The sequence below is a fragment of the Dermochelys coriacea genome, chromosome 9, assembly GCF_009764565.3.
Source record: "Dermochelys coriacea isolate rDerCor1 chromosome 9, rDerCor1.pri.v4, whole genome shotgun sequence".
In the NCBI taxonomy this organism is placed as follows: domain Eukaryota; kingdom Metazoa; phylum Chordata; order Testudines; family Dermochelyidae; genus Dermochelys; species Dermochelys coriacea.
The window spans coordinates 38,410,952-38,433,466 of NC_050076.1; the positions used below are offsets into that span (position 1 = coordinate 38,410,952).

Below are 22,515 nucleotides of genomic sequence, written 5' to 3' on the forward strand. Positions count from 1 at the left end.
GAGGTCCAGCCATTGCTCCATACTGGGAATCGCCTGGTGCGTGGAAGCATGGTCACCTGGAAAGATTCACTGAGAGCACTCCATGCCTGGATGAGCAAAAGGAAGGGGATTTTCAAAATTCCCAGAGAATTTAAAGGGTGGGTCTGATGGTTGATCACCTGAGGGCAAGGCAGTAGAGTTCAAAGTGATGACCAGAGTGGCTAGAACAGGCATTGTGGGACACTTCTGGACGCCGATCAGAGCGCACTAACAGACCAGAGCATCCACACTGGCGCCGCGGCGCTCCAGCAGGGGCGCATCAAATGTTATTCCACTTGCCAAGGTGGAGTACCAGAAGCGCTCTAGCCGTGGAGTCAGAGTGCTCTACATGCCTTGCCAGTGTGGACGCGTCATGAGTTAGGGCACCTGGGGCTCCTTTAATGCACTCTATCTTGCAAATGTAGCCATGCCCTGAAGCGCTGTGCTGCTATAGTGTTTTAAGTGTAGACAAGCCCTTAGAGACATCACCTTGAATAGTGATTACTTTTGTTTAACTTCTTATGGAATTTAGAGCTGGTCCAAAGTCGCTTGAAATCAAGTCCCATTGATGTTGGTGGGCTTTGGATCAGATGCCTATCTCTAACGTACAGAAACATTACTACATATGCATTTTCTTTTATTTTATATTTTAATGTATAATACCAATGAACCTCTCACTCTCAGTAATGAGGCGGGAGAGAGAGAGAGGAAGTATGTAGTTGCTGTAGAAAAAAATAGCACTAATGCCATATTGACGCTTGTGAAATCAAGCATTCAAAAGTCATGCAATAAAGAGTTATGGCTGAGAACACAGTCTTCCCTTTGTCACCTTGAGCTTTTTAATGCCTTAACCTCATTCTCCTCTCTCGCTAATTTTGCATTGTTGTAACTCCATTTATTTCATTGTGGTTACTCCTGATTTATACCAGTATGAGTGCAAAGAGAATCAGGACAGCAGTTTCTATATCATTCTAAAATGGTTAATAGTTAGTACATTACATATAATAATGCACCATAATAAAACTGGCCCTTCATATGCAACCTTATAAACACCATGCTCTAGTCTAGTCCATACAGTCTTGTGGCTTGATGTAAAAGTCACAATGAGATTTGCAAAGCAAGTCAAACTTGAAAATATTTGTTTGGTAATTTTAAACTGTTTGATTTGTAAATTCATTGAGCTGAAATTTATGAACTAAAACTCCACATCTATTTAACATCTGACTAAATACTAGATGGTTTTAGTTAAATTCCTCTTCACTAAGTGGAAGTTCTAACAATACTGCTCACTAGATTATGCAAAATCATTTTTCATAGATATTACCCAATAAAACAGCTGCCACACTGTAGCATATCCCAATTAAGTAGGATTACAGTAGTAATATTTTAGGTCCTGACTGTTCAACAGGATCTATCCAGATTGTCTCCTGCACCTATGTAGAGCCCTACAGGAGTCAGTGGAGTGGCATATGGGTACATCCATGGGAATATCCATTTGCAGGATCAGGACCTTACACTGTACGTTTGTAAAAGCATTGAAAGCAGTCAAACAGGCTACAGTATGTTAGGTTCTATTTGGAAAGGGGTAGAAAATAAGACAGAAAATATCATAATGCCACTTCAGAAATCCATGGTGTGCCCACACCTTGACTATTGCATGTAGTTCTGGTTGCCCCATCTCATAAAAAATATAATGGAACTGGAAGTGGTTTAGAGAAGGGCAACAAGATGATTAAGGATACAGAACAGCTTCCATATGAAGATAGACAAAAAGATTAGGGCTGTTCTGATTAGAAAAGGGTTGACTAAGGGGGGATATTATAGATCTATAAAATCATGATGTGGACAAAGTGAACAGAGATATGTTGTTTACTCTTTCACACAATCCGAAATCCTGAGGTCACCTGATTAAATTAATGAGCAGCAGGTTTAACACAAACAAGAGGAAGTGCTTTTTCACACAATGCATAATTAACCTTTGGGACTCATTGCCGTGGGAGGTTGTGATGGCCAAAATATAACTGGGTTCAAAAAAGAACTAGATAAGTTCATAGAGGATAAGTCCATCAATGGCTATTAGCCAAGATGGTCAGGGACACAACCCTTTGCTTGGGGGGGACCCTAAACCTCTGACTGCCAGAAGCCAGGTGTGGAAGTCTGGGTTGAGTCACTCCATAATTACCCTGTTCTATACACCCCCCTGAAGCTCTGGTAAGGGTTGCTGTTGGAGACAGGATTCTGGGCAAAATAGACCATAATCTGGCCCAGTATGGCTGTTCTTTTGTTATGCTCTTTGGAACAATGACTGTGTCCTTTTTAGTTTCTATAAAAGCTTCATGCAAATCTGCATTTATTTTATTATATATATACAAACAAGCCAGGTTTGAGTAAAATCTATGGTATGTATATATGTAACATACAAAAACAAGTATTAACATAAAATCATGTAACATTTTTGAGTCAAGTTCAAGGTCTCAAGCCTTATGATTAAAATGTTCAGTGGTCTTTGCCCAGCATATCTAAAAGATCACCTAAAGCTCTGGGATAAAGACCATGGCTGACCTCAGGCACAATGGAACTCTCTACAACAGGATAAAGCTTGTCTGATGGAGAGAAAGAGCTTTCTCTGGGGTCAGTCCAGAACTGGAACAAACTCCCACAACTCTCACCAAACCTTCAGTTCCAAGTGGAAGGCACCTTTCTTCGACCTGAATTCTCTAATAGAAAACAGAGTAGTGTGTATATTTAATACAGAAACAGAAAAAGAGCAAAACCTAAACTGCACACACAATCCCCCTCAACCCCAGGAGGAGGAGAGGATGAGGGGGAAAACAAACCACAAGAGAGACATTTGTCACATTGCTTAACATAATACTGGAAGAAGGTCAGACGCTACGGAGTTGAGAGCAATAGAAGAACCTACATGGAATAGAACAAAACTATTTTAGGATCTTTCTTCTTCCCTTTCCTCTGTAAAATGGAGTGGATACCCACCTCACAGTGGTGTTGTGGAGCTCAATTAATGTTTATAAAACATGTTAAGATCTTCAGATAACTTGGTGACCTGAGGAAGGGAGAGAGTTGTTTACAAGGCACTGGTTAGTGGATGATTGAGGGGAGGGTGTCAGTCATAGCATGTGTATAGGCGATGCTGCTGCCCACTGCCGTCTCAGCCCCATTTCTCTTTTCCAGTCACCATTTGGTTCCTCTATCTTTCCCTTCCATGCTTCCTCCATGGCTCCTCTTCAGAGCTACCTCACTCCATCTTCTCCCTCTTGGATCCATTTCTCCTCCACAAGGTGCCACATCCGCTTTATGCAGCTATAGGGGCAACAAAAAGTAAATGTTTTATTGTGGGACTGATGAGGTAATTAAAGGGGTTCAGAAGAGGGTGAATAAATATGTGACTCTGGAGGAAGAGAAGGTTGGGGGAAAGAAATTGGTCAGGGCTTAGGCAGTCTGGAGGATAGGAAGAAGAGTCCAAAACTGGTGGATCTGGGTCTTCCCCAACTATTATTCACCAAATAATCCTCTTTATCCATTGACTCCTTGCCTGTTCAAGGAGGCCCCAGCAATAACACTGTGGCCTTTGGGTTGTTCAAGAAGGGAAAGTGCCATGTGCAGCAGAAATAAGGAGGGGTGCCTGTAGAGGAAGTGGAAAAGAGGTTCCATCAGTCCTGCTAGCCAAAATATCAGTCCAGCTCTGTGTGACACTGCGAAACTGGGAAAGATACACCAAAGCACTCAACTCCAGCAAAAGAAGGATCTAGATGGGGCGAAGTCTCATTATACAGTGGTACAGCCACACAATTTTGAAGTCAAATGGCTCAGTGTATTCTCAGAGTGATGCCTGTGGAGCAGTATATGTGGACAGACAGAGGGCATGATGACCCAAACCTACCCAAATGCTATTCTGTACCTTAGAATGCAGGACACTTGAGAGGTGCAACACAGTGTAGTGTCTTTTAGACATGGTACAGCATTATGTTTTCTGGCCACAGATAATGTCACTCCTAGAAAGCTGATCTGTATTATTTAGATAGATGGTTCCCAAACTGGTCTGTAGAGCACTTGCTGGCGGTCAATGATGAGCTGGCTGGTCACAGGGTCTAATTCTGCTCCTTGTTACCACCAGCTAAATTATATTTAAAAATAGCTAAACATAAATTAGACATTGTCCTAATATTAATTTTCCATGGAGTAATTGGTGCAGTTGCTGCAGGACTAGTATGTGATTGTGAGTGAGAAGGCATGCAGTCTGCATAATTGTAAATGGAAGGGTAAACAGCTGTGAGATAATCCTCTTAAGATGTGGTCCACACTTAAAGTTTGAGGGTCTCTGATCCAGAAGTTGGGCCAGAGTCTCACCTGGTATAAATCATCATAGCTTCATGGAAGTCACACCAGCCCTGGTCCGTTACATTTAAGATTATTTTTTTTAACCATAAAAGAGAACTGTGTTTGTCATAACTCATAACATACAATATATTTCTGACTAAGTAACAAGATCCTGCTTTTTATTTCTCGCTGGTATTCCACTGTAAGTAGGTCATGGAGAACTTGGAATGTGAACTGAAGATGGTTTGTCTGGAATTACTGTGTTTATTGAAGAAAAGTAGATTTCTAGATAAGATATGCATAGCTAATCCTAAATAATAGCTGGCTTGTGTCTCACATTGGAAACAAATTTCAAGAATGGTTCTATGTGAAATTACGATCCAGAGCTATGGAGTCTTAGGATGAGGTGCTACATGCATACGAGAGTGCATTAAAAGGTGCTAGGAAGGACTGATTTAATTTGTGTACAAAGGCCTGTGGTGTTCACATTACATGTTTAAAGTTCTATTCTATATAGATTATTGTACTGCCTTCATCACTATAGCATCTGAGTACCTTCCAAGAGTGCATTAAATGGTATGACTAACATCTGTCATGTTAGGCACTTAAATCCATATGTAAGCATCTAAATAAGGGGGAATTGTAGGTGCTCATGAGACTTATTTAGTTGTAACCATATCGATATAGGTACCTAACTTTAATCACCCAAGTTTTAAAATAGTAGGTTAAAAGACTTGGCAGAGGAGGAAGTGCCTGAGATGGAGTTGCAGTGTAGGAGTTCTTGATTCTCAGTCCTGTATTCAGGCCACTAGATCAAGTAATGTTCTGCCGTGGACTTACTTCATTGCCATGAAGATTGACTTGTGTGGTAGATATGGAGCTTTTAGCTTCTTTTCAAATGCAAAATATATTAAAAAGTACCATTATTTCTAATGTGCCTATGTTAAATGTACGAAATCAAATGTACCTAATTAAAACATTTGTAGGTCTGGTTTAGTAACCGTCGTGCTAGATGGAGGAAACAGGCAGGGGCCAATCAACTGATGGCTTTCAACCACCTGATCCCAGGAGGATTCCCACCCACTGCCATGCCAACCCTGCCAACATACCAACTATCTGAGCCCTCCTATCAACCCACCTCCATACCACAAGGTACAGTATGGGACAGATGTTTCGTTTAAACAGTGTTATTAGTGGTTTTCCATGTAAACTCACTTTAGAAACATTCTGTTCTTCAAATTTTTAAAATGTTTTGGATGAATGTAGGCCTCAAGCCAGCAAAGCTCTGACATTGAACATGTGACTATTCCCATTGGCTTCTCTAGCTTGTGGCCTGATTGCCTATGAATGGTGCCAGTGCCAGACTGACAGCCTTAGCTTGGAGACTGAAGTCCCCTATCCCTGGGAGAGATACAACATTGGCAGGAGTTGTGCAAATGTCCCCATCCTCTCCTACCATTATTCTCAACTCTGCCATATCCCAGTGCATGGTGGAGGATAGGTCGTCAATCACTATGTTCATTCAATCTTCACTATGTTCATTCAATCTGTTGCTAGTGACAACTGGAAATTTTTGTGCCTGACATGTGTCCAGTAGGAATTGGACTGAAATAACCAACCACTTCACACATGTACTGAATAGCCATCAGATGATAATAAGTTCCAGTTGCTACTAGAGAGGGAGTCTCAAACTTATCGATGGTTTGGGAAAAATGGAACTTAGATACAGGCTACTCCTGATTTTGATCTTTCAAAGGAAAAATCTAGTTGATGGGATATTATAAAACCAGTTCCCTGCCTCCCACAGCTTTGTCTATTATAGAAGTGGGAAAAATCTGCAACTTTTTATCTAAGCCTCCTACCTACTAAACTTCAGTGATTTGGGTAAAATGAGATCTGGATCCAAACCAGTGGTGGATAGTTTTGCCAAACCAAAATCTGACTAGGGAAATTTTGCAAACCCCTCAACTTGTCTGATCACTGGTCACTACTAACCTGCGCTGAATTTCTACTGATGAACTGCAGAGGAAAGAATATACCCTGTCCATTAGAAGAGCATATGCCCATTATGCATCATGTGAGAATCACATTGGCATGTAACTTTCACAATGTGTCATGTAGGTCTGACAAAGGCTTATGTCATGTTTTGTTTCATGTGGTTTTTTTCCTCCTGGCCAGTTAAATATTGAGTAATGTTAAATATTCACCTTTGGTTTAGCTAATATTTACCTGCAAGTCCTGATCAGTTCTTCTCAGTGTTGAACTTTACACAATGAATTTGTTATGTCAGAAACCTATGAGGAAAATGTATAAATGTGTTCCTTTCCCTTCCAGCTGTGTCTGATCCAAGCAGTACAGTCCATAGACCTCAGCCGCTTCCTCCAAGCACTGTACACCAAAGCAGCCTCCCTTCAAATCCAGAGAGTAGCTCGGCGTATTGCCTACCCAGCACCAGGCATGGATTTTCCAGCTATACAGACAGCTTTGTGCCTCCATCCGGGCCCTCAAATCCCATGAACCCTGCCATTGGCAATGGCCTTTCACCTCAGGTCAGTCCTGTGTTTTCAGACAGAGGATTTGCTGTATACCAGAACCAAAGAGTCTATTCCCCGAGGCCATACTATAATGAATTGCCAAATTTAAACCATAATGTATTCTTTATACAAGCCACATGATTTCAGTTTGCTAGCTTCCTTTTTTTCCTTTCTCACTGCATCAAAACTCATAGCTTATATTTAATTTCATGTGATTTATAAAGTAATCGTGCACATTTCATGTTTACATTCAGTTGTCAAGCATTTGTAATGTGCCACTATTTTCCTTAAGATTCATTCCTGGGCAAAGAAAGTTCATCAAGGTGATCTTGTCTTGTCTAATCAGCTTTTTATGAATACACTGCCTTTTTAAGAGACTCTAGGGGTTTCACAAAATGGCCCTAGAAGTATCAGAGAAGTTATAGTGGGAGAGGTGCAGCTGATGAGCAGTACACATTGGGATGAACTATAATCAAGTTATAAATACATAAATTAGGAGACTTACCATTCTTGGGAAATATATAAATGCTCAAATACCATAATTGTTTTTCTAATTTGCATGAGCTTTTCTTAGGAGATCATGTTAATAAATTGCCTTGATAATTGAGTGTCAAAAGGTTGGTTAAATTTCCTACAAGTGGCATCTGTCTGCAGTTGACATTAGCAATTGCTTAAATATACAGTAGTTTAGTTTATTAGTGTGAGCTTTGCCCAGGTGTTTGGAAGGGCTGTCCACTAAATTCTGAGAAATGTCACAAAGGGGATGCAATCTATAATTACAATCAGGAATCTCTTCAGGGCTGAGAGTGAGAGTTTTAACAGCTTTATCGGCTTTCTACCCTTTTTTCCTCTCAGTGGTTAGAAAAACAGAGAGAAGCTCAGAATGACACAAATGAAAAGTGAAAAGACAATTATACTCAATTACACACTAATCACTGACTATCACCACTGCCTAAGCAGTAAGAGGGCATTCTAATAGGCAGAAAATGAGATTTTAATGGCACAAAGGGTGGCCAAAATAACGACTCATATATCTTTGCCTCCTTCGTTTTTTCAACTTGTGGTTTGCATCTCGGGAATACAGTTCCTGGTTCCTGCATAACGGTGATAACTCTGTGCAGCTGAAAAGTTCAAAGGCATCGGAGTTGAAAAGAATGAATAGCAAAGGCAATGAAATAAACATTTTTGCCTAAAGGCAAAAGTTCATAAACCCTTTTTTTGTAACAGTAAATGTAATTAAGTTTCATAGATTCCTATAGCACATAGTGGAATACAAAACTTTATGGCTTTAAACCTCAGTAGAAAAATACCAACATAAAAACAAACGGATGTACTTCCAACAAGACTTTAATGAATTTTGTTTTGAAGAATTCTAATTTCTAAATGCAATCTCCAACAAAAGGCATGACATTATATTAGTGGTTTCATTCTTTTAAATGACCAGATTCATAGTATGCAAGGCTTCCATAATTTAGACATAAAAATCTTTCCAGGGTTCAGAGTTAATCCATAAGAGGCCGTTTTCAATGTTATTTTCAGTGTAAGTCAGTTCTAGCTATCGAGAAGTGTTATTTTTTTCTTTCAAAAAGCTTTTATTCACTGTGATTCACTGTAAAGCGAGATCATTACCAAAAGGAATTGGTGGGACAAGTTTTCACACCCAACATCTTATTGTGACCATGTATAATCAAAAGGAGATCTTAAAACTGATAAGACAGACACAAATAGTTACTGTGATCTCCAATTCTTGGAACCCAGCCCTGATTCAGCAGTCAGAATTGTCTTCATATTATGAAAGTTGGTCTGTGCTCCTTAGCATTCCCCTACCTTCCCCTATCACAGTGCTTAGAATTTCTGCTTTGCACCTTTACCATGGGCCATAGAGGGAAGTTGGTCAATAGAAAAGAGTGCTGATGTAATTTGTTCATCACTTAAACATACTCAGTCACATCCATTCAAATGGAGAGAGCTTTTGGAAGTTTATTGGCCTCAGTATGAAAATGTTTCAAGTTAAACAAATGCTGAAGAAGACCCGCAGACAGCATGGCAAAAATGTTTAGATAGAGCTGGCCTTTGGGCTGTGTTAAACTCATGGCTCTGGGACCCCCAGATTTAGGACCCTAAAGATGTAAGGAGAAGCTGAGCCCTCATATTTTCATAAGTAAATCTCTATCCCTTTTTCTGGCCAGAATAACTTTGAAGATATAAATTGTCCTAAACCAATTGATAGGGTTGAAATGAACAAACAGCTGGGTTCCACTTCGGCAGCAGGAGGCCCAAGGGGATGCCAGACACACACTTTTAATGTATAAATGTCAGTTAAATTGGAAGGGGGTGTCCCAAATAATTATTTTGCCAATCCTCCCCCAAAACCTTGGTTCAGCCCTCCACAGAGTTCTATGCTCCTGGTGGACAGGAAATAGTCATGTCTAGAGTGAGATGGCCATAAAAATTGTTTCTCAGGCCTGTCCAAAAATTCTAAATCCAATTCTGCATTTAAGATTTTATCAAAGAAAAGGTAATGGGAATTTTTCCAGGGAGACACAAGCCCTAAGTCGGTAGAGCTGGGCGTGGGAAAAGATTTTTAGTGAGAAATCAAGAGCTTCATTCCTTGCTGGGGGATTTTGACCCTACTGAATCTGTGTAGTATGTATGAGTGTGAGCCAGTAAATGACGGTCTCCCTCTAGCAAGCACCATAGAAAAACTATTTACAAAACACAAGCTGAATTTATGGTGAATTATTCAAGGAAGAAGAAAAAAATTACACTACCCTCTGGAGATCCTTTGTGGTAAATAGAGCCCAGTGATGGATACAGCAAAAACTGATATTAAGATTCACAGGACCTGATTCTCAGATGATGTAAAACACCATAGCTCCATTGACTTCAGTTTATACCAGGCGAGACTCTGGTCCACAGTTCTCTGAAAGCATTTTATTTTGATGCAGGGTATTCCATTTCTATTTTTGCTCCTTAGCCTACTGACAATTAAGTTTCTGGTTTAAGACAAATATTGTAGTCAAATTGAGATCAAAGGGGGAAACATTACAAGAGGTGCTACGGTGCTATAGTTTTGTTATTGTTTGTTAATTTTCTCACTGTAGTAACAAACTTTAATCAGAAGCTTGTATGTGTCAGCATATTTTTGGAGGGAAGGCGAAAGGATGGAATGTCAGCATCCAATACACCTGGCTTCCTGTGCTAGTGATTCTCTGGAAAATATGATAAAGGTTTGTGTGTGCAAGTTTAAAACAAAGAGAGGAGTGGGAAGTCCTAACTGTCTTCCTAACATTCAGCACTTTCAGAACAAAGAGATGGTCTGCAGATCTCATCAGGGTGATTGAGTATTGGTCTGCTAAGTCTGTTTTACCCATTATTACCTGGCTGTGGTGAGAAATCCTCTGTGTTATAGACTTACAAAGGGTTGATCTTTATAGAAACAAGACAGTGATTAATAGCTCAGGGAACTGGTGTTAACTGTTGTCCTTGTTTGCATTTTAGAAAAAAATCCATCTCTGCCAGTGAACTGGAGCTTTTTAAGTATAATGTCAGAATTGAGATTATTAGTGTGTAATGTATGTAAATTGCATATTTTGTGTTGGCTATGCCTATTATCAGCTTCTTGGTTTTCATGCATATATTTATTGGAATATTGTAGTTCCCTTTCAAATTAAATTTAAATTGCTCAGTGCATTTTCTTTTGACAAACATTTGTTAATCCTGAAATTTATTAGGGAGTAGCATCTAAGTGTTAATGCATGTGTACAGAACTCAAGACTTTTTCTGATTTGGCATGTCATTTTCAGATCATGGCATTAACAATTACCTCAGATTCTTCAGATGTAAGGCAATGACTCTTTGTCAAAACATGTTTCTTTCAATTGAAGGTGTATGGTCTTACTACAGATCTGATTATTACAAAGATAGGATTTCATCATTTTAAATTTTTTTATACAAGTTGAGGAGAAAAATCTCTTTCAGTGTGGCATGGGAATCCCTTGACCTTTTCTTGTTCTCTTTATAAATGTAAAGGCAGTAAAGTTTACCCAGATCCATGTAGTTCAGGCCGTTCCTGTTTCTAAAGAGCGCTATTTCAGAATCTATTTGGGCTCAGATCCAGACACAAGAATATTTTTATTGTTGTTCATCAGGCCACTCCTTTTCTACATTTACAAATCCGCATAGGTTACAAAGCCTTAAATACCCACTGTTAAAAGCTTTTACCACTAAGAACCTGAAGAGCAGGTGGTTGTAATCTGTTTCCTGATGGATATATTTTTTCACCCCATCCACCCTAGAAAATCACTAAACCCTCACTTCCCAAAAGTGGGTCACACTAATAGAATTGGAGACTGTATGCGGTGTCCTTTTATGGTGGTAAATGCATTGGCTGTGTTAGTTGCACAGTTGCATTAGAAGGCACAGCACCCTCCAGCATACTTATCAGTTTTCACACTTTAACAGGCACTCAGCAATATTCTGAAGTAAAACTACAACCTTTCCCTTGAACAGCATTGAACATTAGAGCTATTTCACAGCTTCTTCTTGGAATGTCCAAACATTTTATTGTCTGAACCAGATAATTATTCTGTAGCCCTTTCACTGAGGCAGGTTCATGGTGCTCTCTTGGATGACTGTGTTTTGTATGAGTGCACTTGGTTTTTAACAGCTCAAGACATGTCAGCTATTGAATTATGGCCTTTCAGTGACAAGAAAGACGCACTCATGATGCTTTATTTAAATTCTGTTTTTTATAGGAAAACTTAAGAGCAAATAGTTGAAAACTTGCATTGCCTCATTAAAAATGAAATAAATAAAAACAGTGGGTTCCTTTACTATGCATAATTGCTGTAATAATATTGTTCTACATCTGGTTGCCCACAGAAATACATTTTTTGTGTTGGATCAGTCTAGGAGAGCCTACACCAATCAAAAGCTCATGATGTGCGTCAAAAGTGGTTTTAGCTTTGAGCATTGTTCAACTGGCATGAACCAGAAGTCCTGGATTTCTTAACTAGGGAGGCAGTTTGTTCACATTGTGTAACTTGTCTGAGCATGAGTTTCCTGAGAAAAAACATAGATGTAACTAATGATGTTAAGCACATGGGATTTTGTGTTGATTTCATTGTTCCATTTTCTTAGTTTGGTGGAAACAACTGGAATTTTGTGGTCTCATAATTATTATCAGACAAGCATAACATTGGCTTAAATTTTCAAAAGTGCTTACTGATTTTGGATGCTTCCATTTGTGGATGCCTAATTTAAGATACATTTAAGAGAACCTGATTGTTAGAGGGCAAGTGCTCATCACTTCTGAAAATTAGGTCTCCTGAAAGTGTTATAAGCTGACCACCTGTAAACTGAAGTCCCCAAAATCACTGGTCACATCCCAAAATTTAAGCCAGCATTATTCTTGTATCTCAGTAACCATGAGATAATCAAATTGTAGAAAAGGAAATACAACAAAATATACTGACACTGAAATGTAGAAGTAAGATGTGACAATTTTCATCATGTGACAGGCCCTCAAACAGTATTATATAAGATTCATTTTTGGTTGTGAACATTCCTACAACTCATCACCGACTTTATTTGGGCCATATAGTAAGAGATTATTCACCTCAGAGGCTTTTGATGCTCTTAATCTCTACAATTTAAAACACTCATGATTTTCTGTATGCTAAACATATCTATGCCACACAGTGGGCCGAAATTTTTGCACAAAATGTTTTTCAGATGAAAAATAGATTACTCACCACAAAACAGGACTTTTCACCAAAAAATAGCATCTTCAAACTTTTCTGATGCTCAGTAACTATTGTGGAATAATTTAATCAAATTATATCAAAATCATTTCTGAACATTTTTATTTACCAAGAACATGGTTTTCTGTAAATGAAATGTTTGATGATTTTAAACAATTTCAATAAAAAATTCTATTAAAAACTGATAAAAATGTCATGAAAACTTTTGCAACTCCTTCCTCCACCCAAAAACCCCCCAACAACCAGAAAATAGGTCTGTTTTGAATTCTGTGAAAAAGAAACAATTATTTCCCACAAAACTTATTCCCCTCCCTTGTCCTCCCATGATATTTAGGATTTAGCCATTTAGGATAGACTCTGTCTCATATATGTGTCTGGCTGAAAGTGAGTATGATCAATCAAAACAAATTTGATCCAAATTTTACATCTGGATTTTTTAAATGTTAGCTTAGTTCTTTGATGCATTAAAAATCTCACTCTTTAAAATGTGCTCTTTTTTGGTGTGATATTTTGATTCTCAGAGATTTTCTGCAGTGAAGGGTTAACAGCAGGTAATGTCATTCATCTTAGAAGCAGTTTGAAATTTTCTGTGTTAGTGATGAATGAGGGTATCTGACCCACATCTGTTTTACATTAGAATGGAACATTGCCCTGACATCGTTAGGAGCATTTGTCAAGATTCCCTGGACAGAGCTTCTGTAAATTACATGCTGCAAATGTGTCAGGGTCAGATAAGAGGATATCATTAACTCCACTAAAGTTTACTCATGATTCTGTCAGCTCAACTTAATATGTTAACTGCCAACAATTTTCCTTGAGCTGTTTCATTAAATCTTTCGTTTAGAGAAGGGTGAAAAAAATGTATCTCTGTACCCAAAAATATTACTCATGTTCTTTTCTCATAAATCATATTAATTGCAGTTATGGTCACAAAGCATATTAAATGCAGGCATGCGTAAATGAATTAAAACACATGAGAATTTTATTATGCCTACGGTGAGTCCAACCTACTAAAATACCAACCACATTAACTGGCATAATGTTTCATTTAAATGGAATAAGCTTTATCTCAGTTTAATGGGCTTTATTTTGTTGATAATAGATGCATTTTATATAATAGCTGATAATGGACCCAGTGTTGCCTACATACTTTTAAGGCTTTTATCAGCCACTTCTGCTTATACATACTGGGGCATGACCTCAACTGGTGTGAATCTTTGTTGACTTCAGTGCAACTACACTCATTCCCACCAGCAGAGATTTTGTTGTAAAAAAGTGGAGGGTTTTTTTTTGTTTTTTGTTTTTGTTTTAAGGAAGGGTGGTGGAAATTGCTCAATAAAATGTTTCTGTCTGTTGTCCTTGTTGCAGTTCACTGTATTTATTAGAAGGCAATTTTGTCTGGAAACAAGATTGAATTTAGAGATACATAGTCTTACAATATTCATAGTCTGTAGACATTTAAATTCTATTATATTAACTGAAAGGATATTTATCAGTTCAAGGGTACTCCCTGTATTCCTTATCAAGCCAAACTTGAAATCACATGCCACATAGAAAACACTTGTTTTTTATTGTTCTACTTTAATCATGAACAAAATGTAGCATGTGGCCAAAACCTTAAGACTTGATTTTTGACCTCATTAAAATTCAGCATGAATAAGAACTGCAGCATTTGGCTCTAAAGACATAGGGCCTAAGCCAACACTCATTTAAGTCAATGAGAATCTTTGTATTGACTTTAATGGGAGCTGAATCATGCCTATAATGAATATGTATATAATTTTGGTTTTACACATTCAGAGCCAGACCCACTGTTGGAGTAAATCTGTGTAGCTCCATTTACCTTTGGGAGGGGGGAGAGTGGGGGATTCTGCTGGTTTATATCAGTGGAGGTTCTCACCTTCAGCACCCTGACCTGGAAGTAATAGAGTGCCTCCTGTGAGGTGCTGAGCACCATCTACTTCATGGAGGGCAGTAGAAGTCACAGCTTGCAGGATTGGACCTTTAATGACTTTCCAATTGATTAGGTGAAAGTCATTCATGCCCTTCCTGTAACTCCTCGCATGGGTGATAAGGTCATGACACATACCATAAGAGAGACTTCTGCCTTTAGGCTACTTCCCTTATAGCTTTCAAACAGACATGACCAAAAATCTAATTATTTAGATGCTAATCAACTGCAGTATGATTCCTAAGGCTTCTGAAGAAGACATTTCTGAGAAGACAATTACTGTTCAAAATCAAAATTTTCAGCCTTGAAAATATAGTGCTGTCACTCTTGTCAAGATGGTTAAAGGCATCTGATTTATTAAGTGCATCTGCTCTTGATTAGAGATGACTGACAACTTGAGTTAATCTATGGTAAATTTTGAGTGAGATCCCATCTAATACCAGTACATTTCAACTTTCAGTGGCTACATGGCTGGCAAAAGGGTAAATCTTCTAAAGGTGGGCCTGAACTAAAACACCAGATAGAAAGCACACCTGAAGTTTAGAATCTAATCCAGATCCCCATTTAAAGCTTGCTCCCAAGCACTATAATGGGTCACACCAAAACCCTGGATCAAAACACTCCCCAACTTTGGGTTGTTCATAAATTGCATCTACATCCAAATGTATCTTGGGCCCCTTTCTATTGAGAACAGAAGTAGAAAAAGTCAGAATTATTTTAAGAAGTAGTTTAAGGTGATGGGCATAAACATGTTCACCCAAACAGCTCTAAGGGTCCTTGCTCAGGCAGCCAGTACATCCCTCGGCCCATTCCGCTTCCCGCAGCCCCCATTGGCCTGGAACGGTGATCCGGGGCCAGTGGGAGCTGTGATCGGCCAAACTTGCATACACTGCAGGTAACCAAACCATCCTGGCCCGTCAGTGGATTTCCCTGATGGGCCATGTGCCAAAGGTTGCCGATCCCTGGTCTACACTACAGTTGCTATTGCAGCACAGCTTTGGTGGTAGTTAGGTTGATAGAAGAATTTTTCCATCCACGTTGCTGCATCTATACTGCAGGTTAAGTCATCCTAATCCCATCATGCAGGGCATGAATTTTTCACAGCCCCGAGCAGCATAGCTAGGTTGGTCTAATTTTTAAGTGTAGATCAGGCCTAAATGTGCTAGCAGAAGGGAGTAGTTCTCAGAGCTGTGCTTGTCTTTACCATATGCTGTGAAAATACAGAAGTCCTTTGAAAAGAAACATACATCAAGCTATAGTACAAGGAAGAGATGTGCAGAAATAAGGGGTTTAGCAGCACAAGTATAATTAATTTGTGCTTCTAAATCACTTAGGTGCTCTTGACCTTCTATAGGAAAGTCCAGCAAGAGGACTGAATTTTTAGAGGCAAGCAAGTACATGTTTTCAAGCAATCTAAAGTCTTTTCTTTTCTTTTCTTTTCTTTTCTTTTCTTTTCTTTTCTTTTTACTGATTTTGACTTTCTGGTTAATTTCTTAACTACATTTATCTATAAGAAGTTACAAGAGTCATTGGAGGCTTGAAGCCAAGCTAGATAGAGAGCACTACTGTTGTTCTTTAGAGAGGAGTGAATTGGCTAGGGAGTTTGTGGCATGACTCTAACAGCAAGCACTGTAACCTTTTTTTTTCTATCAGAGCGGATGCCATGTCAGTCTGTATCCACAAAAACAACTAGGTGTCCTGTGGCACCTTAAAGACTAACAGATTTATTTGGGCATAAGCTTTTGTGGTAAAAAACCCACTTCTTCTAGTATTCTTTACAGACAAGCACATGCTTCATACCAGCGGCACATGAGTTATGGGCGCTCTGCCTCTAGCCAGTAGACAAACGTGTTTTTTGGATGCTAGGATCTTTCTCTGGCTCTGCATTTGGCAGGGCTGCCTATAGTATGTAGTGAACACATTGAACTGAAGTTCGTTTTTGAAGCTGAACAAATGTCAATTAAAAGTTTTTGGGGGGCAGGGATCATTTGGTTGCTGTGTGTATGTACAGCACCTAAACAGTGGGGTCCTGGTCCATGCCTGGGGCTTTGAGGCAAATCTAAATAATAATAAACTATTTTGCCCCATTGTTAGGTCAACCCTAGAGTTTAGTTCCTGTTGGGAACTTTTCATCAATATAATTATGGATTATTTCCCCCCACTCTTCTAAATCTAAAATACATATTTGATGAAAACAAGTTTACAATGACAACATGGGGGGAAAAAGAAGAAAAAATAATTTATATAAAGATAGGATATCTAGGAAAAAACAGTCCCATTAGAAAAGTGGAGCTGTTTATATGGTCAAGTTGAGTAGAACAGTCAGTGGGCTCTATTTCATGTAGTACTCCATTTCAAAGCTCTATGTTATAGTTTAAGAGCCTCAACATCAGAACCTAAGATATCCGTAATTAATTATGCATTTTTAAATTGGCCATATAAATACCTCACTCTTTTCTAATGTGGCTACTTTGATCATTATTTCTGTTCTGGCTGCACTGTTCTTTATCAAGAATACACAATGGCTTGGGTTGGAGAATAAAGTATGATGAAGATTTTGTGTTTGGGGAACAGCATCAAAAGAAAACTTGGACTGAGACTGATGATCTATTTTCTCTTTTTCTTTTTTATCATCATTGAGTCCCCAGTGAATAAACATCCATAGGAATTCTAGCTGTGACATGTGATCAGACATTTTAAGAGCATAAAAGGTGTTCTTTTGTTTTGGTTTTGTCCCACCTATATGCCTGTACATTATTTTTTCTGGAATGCCAGCCATAAGTTACTATTTACATGCATGATGTAACCCTTTTTCCTCTTTGAATTAGGAACCCGAAGTGCAGTTAAATACCAAGTAATAGATATCATGGGAAATTAAATAACAGACACTAGTTGTTCTTGCAGCTCTATATGAAATACAGTTCTTCATGCATTTTAACCTTTATTTGTTACTATATGTTTTATTTTAGGTAATGGGCCTCCTGACTAACCATGGTGGTGTACCTCACCAGCCCCAAACTGATTATGCCCTCTCACCTTTAACTGGGGGCCTAGAACCAACCACTACTGTATCAGCCAGCTGCAGTCAGAGACTAGATCATATGAAAAGTTTAGATAGCCTGCCTACATCACAGTCCTACTGCCCACCAACTTACAGCACCACAGGTTACAGTATGGACCCTGTCACAGGATACCAGTATGGACAATATGGACAAAGTGAGTACTAGGTGGATATTTATGTTGTGTAATGACTGGGTCATATCATTAGTAAGGTAACTATCTAGCTACAGTATAGTTTTCTTTTTATAACAAAGGAAATGGGGAGGATTGATTCTAACCTATGAGTTTTTTTTCTTCTCTTCATAATAGAACTATGTTTGCTGCTAAGATAACTGATTGTTCAAGCAAGATTTCTGCTGCATAATTATTTTCTTAAGTGATGTCAACAACATCTTGATGTTATTAATTGCTGAGACATGAAACCTGATTGCCATTAGGTAAAACATAAGGGTTGTCCAAAATGAAATAACCACTGGCATTCCAGTATTAGAAACACATGTTTTTAATGAGGTCAGCTCAAGAATCATTATAGTATATACTCCCAGATACATAGAGTTTTGTCAAACTTGTCCTAGGAATAAAAATATTAGTCCCTTTCCTTTGATATATTTGTATTAAATATGACAATGTCAACCTGTAGTTGACATTGCCCCTTGCTGTGAGGTTGTCACAGCATGACTTAAAAAGCTTCTTTTGCTTTCTTACAGGTGCCTTTCATTATCTGAAGCCAGATATTGCATAAATGAACTGTCCACTTCAAGTTAAAGCTTGTCTTGTTTCTGGTCTCACTCCAGTGCTTGGATGGGAGGGATCTTCCCACCAAAAGGCAACTCAAGCTGGGGCAATCACAATAGAGATACAGGATCATTATGTTCTTTTCTCCAGTCATTGCTTTCAATAGACATTTGGACTTGTTGGACATAGCAGTTCAGAAGACAAAGACCAAGAGCAATAAAAAATAAACAAATAAATAAATACAACACAGTTCAGCGTGGGCAGGTATAAAAAATGCTGAAGTATTTAAAATCACTGACTGACAAAACATTCCATTTTTATGTTGCTGAAAAAGCATGCATTGATTTGGACAAAAAATATTCTAAAACTTAATAGTTGAGCTCTGCAAACTCAGACTCTTGACATCTGATGCTGACTTTATTCTAACTTTAAAACTGCTCAGTTTCTGAAGCATGAGCAGGAGAACATTTTGATTTTACACACTGGAAATTGACATCAAGAAGAAATGTCATGGTCTGTGGGAAGCTAGAATAGATGTAAAAGACTTCCAGAACAAGTTAATGGTTATCTTATCATTCTTTTGTAATCATGTTGTCAAGAAATGTCACATACAAGTTTTGCTTTACAATGAATGAGATATTGTGTAACAAAGAAAATTTTTTGCAATTTGTGTGTGTGAAGTTTTCCTAATCCATGTTACATTATGCAACAAACAAGGAAAAGGAAACAACAACAACAACAACAACAAAACAAAGTGACTTTGATTTCCATAACTGCCTAACAATGTGCAATACTATGTACCTCACACAAGCTTTGGGACCATCCAAAGTGATATAGATAGAACTATATTTTTGCAGGTACTTTTATTTTTGCAGTACATATTTCATTATGATAAAATGCAGAAGTGGTGCAGTCCGCAGTATAACAGAATCTGGCTCACGAGACACGACCATTTTCAGGAAACAATACATTTGAAATGATTACGTTTACATTCTCTTTTAGTGATGTACAGGACATGAACAGAGATGTCGCTGTATCTGACATGTACTTTTAAATTATACAGTGATAGCTAATATAGAAAAAATAATAATAGGAACCGAGGTTTACATAAGTTGTGTTGTGACATTTTAGAATGTCAATAAATTTGTGTTTTGAAATGTTAAGAGGAACAGGAAGATGGAGGGCAGTGTTATTTATTTCTCTTTATTCTTGGAACAATGAATGAGGTAGGACACATACATTCCTTTTAGCATTAAGGACTATGAAGTAGTGAGATAGTGAGACTAGGTGTAGTACAGAGATTAGTTCACGCATTGGTCTTAAAAGGTGATGGAACAAAAGAAATATTATCTTTGTGTTGCAGCCTCTACCAACAACACGTGTTGTAAAAAAAAAAAAGTCTTTCATGTAAAAAGTGCAGTAAATATTTACTATTTATAATGAATAAACAGTTATGAAGACTTGCAAAGCACTGATTAATTTGTCCTAAACTGTGGTATTGTGCTAAATATATTGGTACAATTTAACCTGGATATCAGGGGGTCGGGGGGGGGAACATGTTATCTTCAATTCAAACTGTTTTTATTATATAAACACTGCACACATTTAAGACAGGGCTGGCCATAGGCAGCCTATGAGCCCTGCAGGCTGTTTGTATGACAGACTCATTATTACACTATGCATTTTCATGTGGCTTTCTGCAAAGTATGTATCCCATACTGCATTAGGAAAGCATTGTGCTTTTGCCAGACCTGCATAAGGAAAGACAAGGAGGTGAACCTGTGCCTGGGGGCTAGGGATGTAGGGTGAGGGTTTGGGTTCAGGGTGGGTGCAAAGGGTGGGGTGGGGGTTCAGGGGAGCAGCTCTCTTGGGATGCATCCGACGAAGAAAGCTGTAGTTCACAAAAGCTTATGCTCAAATAAATTTGTTAGTCTCTAAGGTGCCACAAGTACTCCTTCTCTTGGGATGGTTTCACAAAATGCAGAGTCTCAATTTGTAATAGTTTTGTGGTCTACATGCTAAAATGTATGTTCCCCTAGAGAAGAATCAATCATTCTAATTCAGTATTACACACAAGTAGAATCACAGAATATCAGGGTTAGAAGGGACTGCAGGAGATCATCTAGTCCAACCCCCTGCTCAAAGCAGGACCAATCCCCAATTTTTGCCCCAGATCCCTAAATGGCCCACTCAAGGATTAAACTCAGAACCCTGGGTTTAGCAGGCCAATGCTCAAACCACTGAGCTATCCCTCCCTCCGAAGTTGATAGTAAATGCAGATTTTTTAATTGAAATTTCAAATGTATGATTTTCTTATTTATTTATCAAAAGGGTTGATGAAAAAATAGAATTGCATTTTGGAAAAAGGAATTTTTTACATTTCATTCAAAATTTTTCAAATTATTTAATGAATTTTTTTTAACGAAATGTAACATTATTTTTAAAATAGTATAGTCAGGGAAGTTCTTCCATGTTTTCAAACTTTTTTTTTCTTTTACTTTTATTTCACTGGAAGCGGGTGGATTTTAAAATAAATTGAGAAAACGCTGGTTATTCTATATGCACGTGGAAAACAGTGGCTGTAATTACAGTGTTGCCCCTTCATATATGCTACCGTTGCAGATCATAGAATCATACAACTGGAAGGGACCTCAAGTGGTCTAGTTCAGTCACCTGCACTCAAGGCAGGACTAATTATTATCTAGACCAGTGGTTCTCAAAGTCGGTCCACCACTTGTTCAGGGAAGGCCCCTGGCGAGATGGACCGGTTTGTTTACCTGCCGTGTCCGCAGGTTCAGCCGATTGCGGCGCCCCCTGGCCATGGTTCGCCGCTCCAGGCCAATGGAGGCTGCAGGAAGGGCAGCCAGCATGTCCCTCGGCCCACGCCGCTTCCCGCAGCCCCCATTGGCCTGGAGCAGTGAACCGTGGCCAGTGGGAGCTGCGATCGGCTGAACCTGTGGCAGGTAAACAAACTGGACCGGCCCGGCAGGGGCTTTCCCTGAACAAGTGGCAGACCGGCTTTGAGAACCACTGATCTAGACCATCCCTGACAGGTATTTGTCTAACTTGCTCTTAAAAATCTCCAATGACGGAGATTCTACAGCCTTTCTAGGCAATTTATTCCAGTGCTTCACCACCCTGACAGTTAGAAATTTTTTCCAAATGTCCAACCTAAACTGTCCTTGCTGTAATTTAAGCCCATTGCTTCTTGTCCTATCCTCAGAGGTTAAAGAGAACAATTTTTCTCCCTTTTCCTTGTAACAACCTTTTATTACTTGAAAACTGTTCTCATGTCCCCCTCAGTCTTCTCTTCTCCAGACCAAACAACCCCAGTTTTTTCAACCTTCCGTCATAGGTCATATTTTCTAGACCTTTATTCATTTTTGTTGCTCTTCTCTGGACTTTCTCCAATTTGTCCATATCCTTCCTGAAATATGGCACCCAGAACTGGACACAATACTCCTGTTGAGGCCTTATCAGCACAGAGTAGAGTGGAAGAATTGCTTCTTGTATCTTGCTTACAACACTCCTGCTTAAACATCCCAGAATGATGTTTGCTGCTTTTTTTTTTTTTTTTTGCAACAATGTTACACTGTTGACTCATATTTAGCTTGTGATCTACTATGACCCCCAGATCCTTTTCCACAGTACTCCTTCCTAGGAAGTCATTTCCCAGTTTGTATGTGTGCAACTAATTGTTCCTTCCTAACTGGAGTACTTTGCATTTGTCCTAGTTGAATTTCATCCTATTTACATCAGACCATTTCTCCAGGTTGTCCAGAGCATTCTGAATTTTAATCCTATCCTCCAAAGCACTTGCAACTCCTCCCAGCTTGATAGCATCTGCACACTTTATAAGTGTACTCTCTATGCCATTATCTAAATCACTGATGAAGATATTGAACAGAACGTGACCCAGAACTGATCCTTACGGGACCCCACTTGATATGCCCCTCCAGCTTAACTGTGAGCCGCTGGTAAATATTATCTGGGAATGGTTTTTCAACCAATTATGCATCCACGTTATAGTAGCTCCATCTAGGTTGTATTTCCCTAGTTTGTTTATGAAAAGCTTATGCAAGACAGTATCAAAAGCCGTACTGAAATCAAGCTA

At 38.8% G+C, this 22,515-nt stretch overlaps 1 protein-coding gene across 1 annotated transcript in view; it reads left to right on the forward strand.

Annotated features, from left to right (window-relative positions):
* The window catches only part of PAX3 (paired box 3), a 110,315-nt gene extending 90,502 nt beyond the window's left edge, over positions 1 to 19,813 (forward strand). The window contains exons 7-10 of the mRNA XM_038416274.2: positions 5,343 to 5,508; positions 6,691 to 6,905; positions 17,576 to 17,822; positions 18,374 to 19,813. Of these exons, the coding sequence (XP_038272202.1) occupies positions 5,343 to 5,508; positions 6,691 to 6,905; positions 17,576 to 17,822; positions 18,374 to 18,408 (663 nt within the window). The 3' untranslated portion in view covers positions 18,409 to 19,813. The remainder of the gene's footprint in view (positions 1 to 5,342; positions 5,509 to 6,690; positions 6,906 to 17,575; positions 17,823 to 18,373) is intronic.
* Positions 19,814 to 22,515: the final 2,702 nt, after the last annotated feature.